General features: G+C 34.2%; 2 protein-coding genes across 2 annotated transcripts in view; one reads left to right on the top strand and one right to left on the bottom strand.

Annotated features, from left to right (window-relative positions):
* Positions 1–1,755: 1,755 nt before the first annotated feature.
* Positions 1,756–2,325, top strand: LOC122272407 (tigger transposable element-derived protein 4-like). Its single transcript, XM_043056088.1, has one exon. It carries the CDS (start codon positions 1,756–1,758, stop codon positions 2,323–2,325), a length of 570 nt encoding a protein of 189 aa, XP_042912022.1.
* Positions 2,326–3,092: 767 nt separating this feature from the next.
* The window catches only part of LOC122269139 (nose resistant to fluoxetine protein 6-like), a gene marked incomplete in the record, with an annotated part of 31,962 nt that continues 23,209 nt past the window's right edge, over positions 3,093–11,845 (bottom strand). The window contains 3 exon segments of the mRNA XM_071184601.1: positions 3,093–3,358; positions 8,187–8,329; positions 10,234–10,408. Of these exon segments, the coding sequence (XP_071040702.1) occupies positions 3,236–3,358; positions 8,187–8,329; positions 10,234–10,408 (441 nt within the window).

Below are 11,845 nucleotides of genomic sequence, written 5' to 3' on the forward strand. Positions count from 1 at the left end.
GACATAATTAATAAAAATTGCGATTTTTACTCCCTGGAGCAAATTTCAAAAAAGAACCTATTTACAAAAAACAGTATAACATGGTTAGTATGATGGTTAATACGGAGTATGTCTCCCGGACGATGCAATACAGGCCGTACAACGCCTAGGCATGCTGAGTATCAAATTATCAATCTGATCTTGGGGAATATTACACCACTCATCAAGCAATGCCCTCCGAAAGTCCGGTAGACAGGTGGGAGGGGGTTGACGGGCTGCATTTCGTCGGTCAAGCATATCCCACACATGCTCTATTGGATTCAAGTCCGGTGAGTATGCTGGCCAATCCATACGGGTGATATCCTCCGATTGAAGGCATTCGTCTACAATGTTTGCACGGTGAGGACGGGCGTTGTTGTCCATAAACAGAAATTCAGCACCCATGACGCCCCGAAACAAACATACATGTTGTTCCAGAATGACATCCCTATAGATGTGGCCTGTCATCGTTACACTCTGAACATGCAGGTCAGTTCTGGCACCAAGAATAATTCCTCCCCGAACGAGCCATCCTGCACCACCGTAACGGTGTCGCTCAATGGTGTTGTCTTGGTGGTAACGGGTACCTGGCGCTCTCCATATGAAAGTCCGGCGAGAATCAGACTGCAAACTAAACCTGGACTCGTCGGAAAACATCACACCAGACCACTGTTGCGGTCTCCACAATGCATGCTCTCTACTCCAGGCTAATCTCAGGCGACAGTGAGTTGCGGTAAGGGGAACATATCTGACAGGCCTACGAGCATATAGACCTGACCAATGTGCCCTAAGCGTCTGTACACGGTCCACCTTGAAACTGTCGTACCGGTAGCTGAAGAGAGCTGACGAGACAGGTCTGATGCTGGTACAGGTCTGATGCTTTTGGCAGTAACTGCCAAATACCGGTCTTCATTCGGCGTTGTAACTCGGGGGCGACCTGTGCTATAACGTCTACTCACATTACCATCATCTTTGAATCGTTGCCAAAGCCTAGAGATGACACTCTGGGTGATTCCAAGTTCCTCGGATACTTCCAGCTGGGTACGTCCACATTCCAGTCGTCCGATGATTCTGCCACGTAAAAAATCATCCAAATGCTTCCTTTGTGCCATAACTATGCGGTTATTGCACTGAAAGGATTTTAAAGCGCTTGTGAACAATTTTACTTCTTTGCCACCAATCCTTATATACCCCTCTCTTACTCTCTCGTCATTGTGACGTACTACCAACGTCATCTAGTGGTTTCCTGTAATTTGAATATTCTTCTTCAGGATGTGTGTGATAATTCCGCAGGTGAAGTTTTAATTTTAGAGTTTGATTTCCGTGTGATTCTGAATTATCCTTAATTTGTGGGCATGAGTGTATTAAAACGATTTTTTTTTCGGTTTTCCTTACTTAAATATTTAAATAAGAATATAATATTTACTTAATTTTTGACAAGTATTCTAAGTTGATCAAAAGTTGAAGTTGATCAAAAAACAGGCGAAAAATTTCTAAAATGGTTAAATGAATTTGTAAAGATGTGGTGCATAGGGGGGAATAAAGGGCATTGGCTAGCATATATTATTTTATTTTAACATCAGAGTAGTGTCATGGATTCTAGGTTTTATTCTCTACACTTCACATGAAAATAAGTTAAAAGGTAGCTTGAGGTAAGAAGAATTCAAAGAAGCAGAAATTCAAGTTCTCAAATCCATACAATTAAAAGCATTTCAAGATGACAAGTATCTTAATAAAATGCAAGCATTTAGAGATGAAAAGGCCTCAATTAAGCCTGTTTTCTTGTCTCCCAATGTGACCAGCATTCTCCAACCATTGGATCAAGGAGTTATTCAAAACGTAAAAGTGACCTATCGTTATCTCTTTATCGCAACCATCGACCAAAAAAAGGAGTTTCTCGTTACTGTCTTGGATGCCATTTTCTATGTGTACAAAAATTGGAACATGGTCTCCACCACATGCATAGCAAATTGTTTTCGTCATTCTGGTTTTGTGAGTTCTCTGAATATCGTGGATGGCGAAACCGAAGAAGACGATATTCCTCTATCTGTTCTGATGGGCGATCAGAAAAATCATGGCCATGCCATTGAAGGGGAGGCTGAATATGGTTTGATTGATGAGGAAAATGCCACCACTTCTGAAGCCACAATTTCTGAAATTGTTTCACAAGTTGTGGACAGTGACAGTGATCCTGAGACTGTAGCTGTAACCCAAACGGAAGCCTTCAATGCAATAAATGTCATACGAATTTTTTTTACAAACCATGAGGGAGCTGAGGAACATTTTGAGAAGTTACAAAATCTATAAAACATTGCTCGAAAAATGAAACCAAAAACGAGACAGACCTGCATAAATTATTATTTTAAATAAAGTAAGATGTAATGTATGTATGTACACTTTGAGGAAATTTGTAAACAGCTATATTTTAAATTAAAAAATCTAACTTTCTTTAATTATTTGCTAATTCTGTTAAAATTTATTGACTTAAATATTTAATTTATGGCTGATCGTTTTCGTTTGTATTACTATTTTTAAAAAATCATAATGTGCACTATTACGTGCTTAGTTACGAAATGCTAGTGAATCGATTAAAAGGTCACCCCGTTTATAAGGTCACTTTTGTGATGTCCCTTAGGGTGACCTTACATCGAGGTTTGATTTACCTAAAAATTTATCATTCTCTGTTCATATTGTAACAGTACTCAATTGATATTGTAACAGTTGTTAATACTCAAAAATTTGTCATTCTCCATTCATATCGCAGCAGTTGTAAACATTCAAAAATGTGTCACTATCCAATATTTTCATAATTTTAAAAATCGTTTTGTATTGAGTGAAAATTTTTATTCATCATTTATTAAGAATAATAGAGCAAGTTAGGCGAACTAATAAAAGTATTTGAAGTATTGAGTTTAAAAACGAAACTAAATGCTTCTAAAATTGAAATATTTAATAAATTTAAGTAAATTATTTGTAGAAATATTCATACAACCTATTTTTAGTTTGAGAAGTGTGAGTGGCCAGGGAAGTAACATATTTTAGCATTACTATACTATGCATGTTTTCGCTCAAAATATTTGATCTAATTTTTTATTTTATTTTATGCAGTTCTTCAACAAATGAGGCAATTTACAAGCATGATACATTGAAAAATATATATATAATTATTTAGTTAATTTAAAATTAATAAATATTTGAAATATATTTGTAAAGTTCTTCATCTATTCTGAAATTTGCTTCTAATAAGTTTTTCTAATCTGATAATGGGTGATTCAAACGCCAGAGACACAAGAACAGAAAGCGCATATGTTACAATCAGCAAACCCAAGAACATGAGAACCTGTAAGAAGGAGACAATTATTGAAGGAAATACTAATATAATATAATTAATAATAATATTACTAAGTTTTAGTGAAGAAATCAATTTAATGTGCATATCATAGAGAATTAAAATTTCATCGATTTTATTGTTTGGAACATTGTTTTAAAAAAATATTAATTGAAAGAAACTGAAAAGAAAACAGTAGTTAATTTTAATACAGTAAATAATACAGTCAACAGCCATAACATGACGAAAACACCGGATCTCGTCCGATCACCTAAGCCTATGTCTCACCAGGCGAGGTCAGTACTTGGGTCAATAACTGATTTTTTTTAAAGTAAGTATAAATATTTTTTGAGTAATATAATTTATAAATACATTCTGTAGAGTGGCACTTTTTAAAAGTCTGATTTCATTGGTATCGAGGGTTTTTTTCTAATTTCTTCATACATAATTTTGCTTCCGAAAACACCAATGTTGGCTTATCATCAAATTATTTACAATCGAAGTGTATGTTGACTTGAGTTTATTGTTGTCTTTGACGCTGAACAAAAATTTAGTGTTAAAAATGTATGTATTTCTTAAACTGTGTAATAAGTATAATTATATTTCAATATTTAAATATTTGTGTACTGTATTAAATCATTTTATGATATATAATTTCTATCCTCTTCCATTCTCTTAAGCCTAATTTGAATTTGGTTTAATATTTTATGTATGCAATGCGTTGCTCTGATTTACAAATTTACTTTATTTTAAAATTAAGTGTGGCACATCCTAAACTAACTGTTCTTATTTTAAATTGTATAGTAAAAATAACTTTACTAACTCTAATGTGTATAATACCTTAATTTTATTAAAAATTTTACTGTTTAACGACAGCAAAAAATGTGGTCAACTGCTTTACACAAAGTAGCATAGAGGAACATTATTGGCACTTCACCACAGCCCTCTTAGTGTAGAGTAGTTGCCTCTATTTTCATTGTTATGATACACGAAGACCTTTTACATTGAGTAAAAATGTTAGTGTGCTTTCCCGCTTAAAAATGGCAGCAACTACTTTACATCAAAGTAGTAAAGTGAAACACCAGAGATCATATGAGTGGTGTTTTCAATATAAATGTAAACAATAACAATCAATACCTGATCTAGTTCCGGTTAGAAAGTTTGCAACTGCTTACTACAGCTTATTCTGCGAGGTGATATTTTCAAACTGATAATTTTGTTTTCAATAAAAGAAGCAAATAAGATTATTTTCTGAGCTCAAATCTACCGTATTTTTTAAGATATTAATGTTATTAAGTAATTCTATTGAGTTTGAAGTGAAAATTTGTTTCAGTTATTTATAGATATATTGTTAAAAAAGGTGACATGGTTGCTAGATTTTGAATAACTCGCTATTTTGGCATTCTTGATTTGGCCTCTTTCCATTTGTTGATTACTGTTTGTTCTTGTTGCAAGCTGTGCACCATCTTAAGTTAGTGTTAGCACCTTCAGCATTGTAAACACAAGTATTGTTAGCATTGTAAACACAAGTAATAAGTAATCAAATACCACGTTTGCAAGAATCTCATAACACAATGATGACGTTGTAAGCTAAATGACTTTAAAATACACCGGAACCAGTAACCCGGAAGTATAAGCGGTATGGAGCTTGCAGCGTTCCGTAGTGCAGAAAACAACATCTATAATTTGTCTAAAGTAAGAACTCCCTTAGTCATTCGTCTGGACCCGTGGCGGTGACTATGGCAACGAGGTATAACTATTTCAAGTAGGGGTTGTTTAGGATAGGTTTTTGCTCGGGTAGGGGAAAGAAAGGGAATATTTTTCTTCGGACTGCTGTATTAGCCCTAGGATGAATCGAAGCTACCCTCCCAGAAATGAGCTATTCTTGTTTCCATAGTAGCAGACAGCCACAGACTTTGAGGCAGGGAGAGTTCTTACTTTAGACAAACTATAAGCATAGTGTGAGGGAGGCTCACATTTTATTTTTAAAAAACTGTTTGCTCGCCAATTTTAACTTTCATACAGTGAGTTACTAGCGTAGTGAAACACCAAGAATTTTTTTTTCTACACTACTTGGCGTAAAGTAGCTACCACTTTTTTTGCTATTTAGTAACACTAAAAATTATAATTGCAGTAAAATATCATACATATAAGAATTAGTAAAGTTATTTTTACTATACAATAAAAAGTAAGAATCATGTAACTTGAGGATGAATCTATGCACTAGTTCTAAAAATAAAATTAGTTTGTCAATCAAGCATACACGCATCACCGAGAGAATAATAAAATGGCGACTAGGCTAGATAAAATTCGAACTAGGCTTAACAGAAAAAAAAATAGAAAAATGAATGGTATGAAATTATTTAATGTAATTGATAGATATTTAAAAATTAAAATATAATTATCCTTCTCACTCAACTAAAAACACTCTTAGATTTTGAAACTGAGAACTTAAGTTTTTGTGGATGCTTAGCAGCATGAGAGAGAACAAGAAATTTAAGAAATTTAGGCCATCTTGTACTCCATTGTTAACAATCTACTAGCAATCCAGGTAGACAATGAAAAATTCAGTTTATATATTATTTAAAACTAGGTTTAGGTATTAGAACTGAGAGGTTGAAGAATCATGAAATTTAAATGCAGTTGTGCATTAGATCAAACTTGGTTATCATTAAAGCTTAAGTGTTATATAAGGTAATTTTGAATGGTGACCAAGCTGTTTTCCAAAGGCGAATAGTACACTAACAGTTTGTCTAAAAAATGGGATTCGATTTTTTTTTTACTAAGTTTTGTTCCTAGTGAAGAATTTTCTATGAATACATTTAAAATGTAATAAGAATTTTATCATTCATGAGATGATCCTCATATTGTTAACATTTAACAAGATACTTATCAGATACTATTAAATCAAAAACTTTATTGTCACGTATGCATGTCGTGCATTTATGATTTGACAGATTAATGCGTATGATTAGAGTCACATAACTGACGCAAATTTTTCCTAATAAGTTGAGCAGAAATAGGCTCATTTCAAATTAACATTTCATTTTTACAACGCTTTAATTTTATCTCAAACTATTTATGATAAAAATATTACGAGTATTTAATCACTATTAGGGCCTTGAATTAAGAATTACAATTTGTTTCTTTTTCATTTATGTTTTACATATTGGCTGAACTGGAAAAATAATATAATTGTATTATAAATTTGCCATATCACTTAGATTCAGATCAAACAGCAAGGTAAATATTTGAAGAGCTTTTAATTACTTTCTTCACAAAAACATGGCAAAAATAAAAAACGATTTCCTATTTAATATGTTTATTTCTATCTCCATATAGCACCTTTAAATGGGTTCAGCGTAGAATTTTTCAGTAACTTTAATTTTATTAATGAACTAGTAGGCTGCGCCCCCTGCTCGCTAACGCTTGCCAACCCCCTAAAATTGCTACGCAATCTTATATGGTTTTCTTCGCAAACAAAGCTCACTTCGCTGGCTACTAACTTAGGTACATTGCAAATGCACAAAATTCTGAGAATTCAAAACAATCATTCAAATCCATATAACAACTTTTTTTTTAAAAGAAAATTACATCTTTTTAGTAAATACTAAGTCATTAAAATAAATTTGAATTCAAATAAATGACATGTAATTCGTTATACCTATTAGAAATGTGCTATAGAATAAAATCTTAAAGCGTAACAGCACGATTGAGACTCAATTTTCAATAAATAACTAATAACAATAATAAAACAAATAAATTCGTGATATAAATCAAAAAAAGTCGAATAAATTCGTGATATAAATCAAAAATCGTCTAATAAATTCTTAGTATATAAATTCCTGAAAAAAAGCGCTTTCGACAAAGTACTAAAATAGAGATCTATCGACAAAGACTACTCACTTCTGCCTAGCTTAATACACTGAAGAGTCAAAAAAACTGGCACAGGCATGAGTATGCAAATAAAGGGGTATGGAGTCAATCAAAGTACAGCGCTACGATCGGCAACGCGTATATAAGACAACGAGTGTCTAGCACAGTTCTTAGATCGGTTACTGCTGCTACAATGCCAGGTTACACAGATTTAAGTGAGTTTGAACGTGGTGTTATAGTCGGCGCACGGAAGATGGGGCATAGCATCTCCGACATAGCAATGAAATTTGGATTTTCACGTACGACCATTTCACGAGTATACCGTGAGTATCGGAAATCCACCGAAATCCCCAGACATGAACAGTATTGAACATATTTGGGATGCCTTGCAACGTGATGTTCAGAAGATATCCCCACCCTCTCTTACTCCCACTGGTTTGTAAACAGCTCTGCAGGATTCATAGTGTCAATTATCTCCAGCACTACTTCTCACATAGACCGAATTCATGCCACGTCGTGTTACGGCACTTCTGCGTGCTCACGGGGGCCCTACACGATATTAGGCAGGTGTACCAGTTTTTTTGACTCTTCAGTGTAGTATGAGATTGCCGCATCTGACAGGGTGAATTTCGGAAAAGTTCGCATTTGGTGAGAACTGGTTATTTCAGTTTCCGTTTTTAAAAGCGCCATATGTTGAGCCACCTCAGCTAGATTTGGCATGCGACATTTTTAGCGGCAATCTAAACTAAACTAAAAACTCTGCTCTGGGGTGCATGAGCAGATGTTCCGGTCAGGTGGTCATCCGAACGCGGAACCCCCAGTGTTTAGTTCCCAAGCATGCTTGGTACTCATTTATCGACCCACTGAAGGGATGAAAGGCTGAGTCAACCTTGCCNGAAATATATATATATATATAGATTATTCTATCATATCGATACAAAAATCCACTATAATTCATACTTACAATTGTTTGATGAGTAAAGACAATAGTAGTTTTTAGCGATGAAATATAAAGATAAACCACAATCAGATGTATCAGATATGCGCAGTAAGTCAATCGACTCAGAGGGATGAATAGCTTATAAGATAAAATTTTATCCACAACACCTGAAAGCACAATTTTACTTTAAATAAGTATTGATGCAAATGTTTAGTTCATTTTATTCTGTTCTTTCTGTTGCGCAGTACATAAGATTTATTGATTTTTTTCTGTTTTTGTCTTTTTCTTTTCGTCCTTTTTGTACTTATTTCATTGTACAATATACAAGGGGTGATCAAATGAAAAGGTACGAAATGACACGGTGAGTACAAATGTAGACTTTATTCAAAATATACACCATAGGCTTAAGCACAACGATCCCACTGATGAACAAGCTGCAGGATTCCTTGCTCCCAGAATTCCTGTGGCCGAGACGAGACCCAGTCCTTCACAGCGTCCTTGAGTACGTCGTTCAAGTTGAAGCGCTTCCCTTTCAGACGTTTCTTCAGTGGACCAAACACATGGAAATCGCAGGATGACATGTCCGGACTGTAGGGCGGATGGTCCAACGTCTCCCACTTGAACTTGGCCAGTTCCATGTGTGTGACTCTGGAGACGTGTGGACGCGCGTTATCATGGAGCAGAACCACACCCTCCTTGAGCAACCCCTGGTCTTTTGTTCTTGATGGACCTGCGTAGGCGTCGGAGTGTCTCAAAGTACACATAGGAGTTAATGGTTTTTCTGTGCTCGAGTTTCTGTTCCTCATACGGACTGCCGCATCATTTGGAAGCTGCTTTTGATAAGAGCGTCTGCCCTCTCCTGCGCATGCGGGCGCCCGCTCATGCTCCGACTCTCGTCAGAGACTCCAATCGGATCCCGATATGTCTCGCTACGTTCTCCCATGGCAGAATATGCAAATATTTAACTGTTACGTTTTTACGTCGTTTCGTACCTTTTCATTTGATCACCTCTTGTATATATTGGGGGTGTACAACCTGCCGCCTGAGGGCCAATTGAGACCCACCGACTGTTCAAATGTGGCCCTTGGGGTTGGGTTTTTGTTTAAACTTAAATTTTCATAAATTGAAATATTTAATTAAAATTTATATTACTCTAAAATGCTTATATTATTTGTACTTTCATTCTGTAAGCTTCTTTTTGGTTAGAATTCATATATCCCCCATAATATTTATGTGTATATGTATATATATTTGATAAAATAATTATTTTGAAAAATGGAAAAAGTTTTTTTTTTTAAATTATCAGTTTTTTAAGTTTTGAATTAATTCATATTATTAAAAGTATTTAATTTTCTGCAAATATGTCATTAGGTTTACTGATAAAAATATTTAGTGCTTAGGACACTAATATTTGTATAAAAACTATCATATTTGCCGCTAACATTACTAAATATACGTGCGGCAATTTGTTAATCTACCTGCTATGCAAGTGGCCCTTTACTCAAAAATGTTGCGCACCCCTAATATATACACAGATTATTAGTATTATTAGCTTATTAGCCAAATTATTAGACGCATTATAAGATTCTGTGTAAAATCTTAAATATCAGGTGATACTATACAGCTTTATTGTTTTTACTCGACTGAAACCGGTTTGCACTTGCTTACGTTCGTGTATCATTTAGTTAATTTAGACGATGTATAATATAAATTCGATGATTGAAGAAATTAGACACACGTTACATAAATATAGAATATTTATTGTATCAGGTATTATATTAGTACGCTATTATTATTCGACACAGAGTAGTTTTCTAATAATTACATGTTTTGCACAACTTTATATGCAATACTTTTATAATTAAACATACACGTAATGGGTTTTTATTCAGGAGATTTTTTATATACTTCCTATTTGTATTTATTTTTAACGTATTGCATTACAATGTTAACTGATTGATGCACAAACGTAAACAAGTGGAAACCGGTTTAAGCTGNAGATAGATAGATAGATAGATAGATAGATAGATAGATAGATAGATAGATAGATTTAACTTTCGAAAAATCATACCCCCTTGTCCTGATAAGCAGACAAAAATCAGCCAGCTCAAACTTAGCCCATAACCAGTACGAGTTAGTGCATTATAAAAACTAGCAGCCACAAGATTTGGAGTTTGATGATAAAGACCGTAGACACAGTATAATCCAACTGGAATAGCCAGTAACCAACCAATCCACAAAGTAACCTAAAAATAAGTACATAGTCTATAGAATAAAAATATGTTTGATTAGAAATTAAACTTATGTTTGTTTAGAAATTCTTGTTTTTTTTTTTTTTCTTGTTTTTTTTTTTTGTTTTTTTTGTGCTTGATTTGTGTTTCTAACTTTCTAAATTGCATAAATAAGACAAATTTAGTTTTAGCTGCTTTTAGAGCTTTTCCATTTTCACTTATTATTATTTTAAATGCTATTTTCTCAATTTGCCTTTTTCTAAACTCGCTTAAATCAGTTTCGTTCTTTCATTGGTTATGTAAACTTAATACATGTCTTCAAAAACTAGACTAAAAATGTCTTTTTTAAAAACTGTAGCTTGGAGGGAAAAACCGATAGCAGATTTGAAATAAACGACGTGAAAATATCAAAGATATGTTTAAAAAAACTCATATAACCGAAAACAAAAAAAAAATTTCCCAGTTTAATCAATATCCACACAGTTCGTTAGTTAAAAAAAGTTTACAAATTAAACTTTTTTATTAATTTAGGTAACAGTTTTAATTTTGTAATTTCTTCCATTCGTTAAGGTCTGGTTTCTTAGGACAAGCGCCTTATCTGGGCGTCAGCGGGACGTCAACGTCACGCTGACGCCAACAAAATACTGGTTTGTTAGCTCAAGGCCTGGTTTCTTAGAACTAGCGCCTTATCTGGGCGTCAGCGGAAAGTTGACCTAGATCTGACGCCAAAAAAATACTTTTTTGTTAGCTCAGCATGAGCAGTCGGTTCAACGCAGGCATTATCTCTCATTGCGCATGCGTTAATAACGTAAACAAATATTTATTTTGAATTTGTACTGATTTTGTTATTGTCGACCAGTGTTTTAGAGAACAAATAATGACCTTGTCCAAGAAAAAACACATTATAGCTGAGCTAAATGAAGAGTGCTATGTTTAATGAAGAAGCTATGTTTAATGTCAAAATCAAACTCTTGGCTGATTTCAATGTGCAGTTGGATGTTGTCCGCCATTGCTTCTGTGGTTAACGTCACGCTGTAATCCAACTGCAGTTGAGTTGGACGGTAATTGTAGTTCAAGATGAGCGTACGATGACGTATACTATCAAACTCACAAATGGACCAATCAGAGGTTAGCGCTGATTTCCAGCTGACGGCGTCCTGTCCTAAGAAACCAGGCCTTTACTCGTTTTCTCTTTAATATTTTTTTGTTATTTAATTTTCAAAAATTACTCGAAACCAAAATTTGATTTTTTAAAATAAATTCAGGCAACAAGTTGAAGGAATGTCAACCTTCTATCCTAAAAATCATTGAAGAAATTAAATTAGGTAGTGCAGGGCTAGAATTAGACTTTTAAAAAATCAAGTTTTCTCATTTTTGGTTTAGCATTAACCATTGTTATGAACTAAACTGCAGAAGACTTTGTTTTTAAGTTTTTTTTACGGTTTGGGAACA

This window comes from Parasteatoda tepidariorum, chromosome 8 (assembly GCF_043381705.1).
Source record: "Parasteatoda tepidariorum isolate YZ-2023 chromosome 8, CAS_Ptep_4.0, whole genome shotgun sequence".
Taxonomy (NCBI): Eukaryota; Metazoa; Arthropoda; class Arachnida; order Araneae; family Theridiidae; genus Parasteatoda; species Parasteatoda tepidariorum.

What these genes read in the sequence shown, in the direction of transcription:
- LOC122272407 (XM_043056088.1), top strand. Translation starts at nt 1,756, where the DNA reads ATGCAAGCATTTAGAGATGAAAAGGCCTCAATTAAGCCTGTTTTCTTG.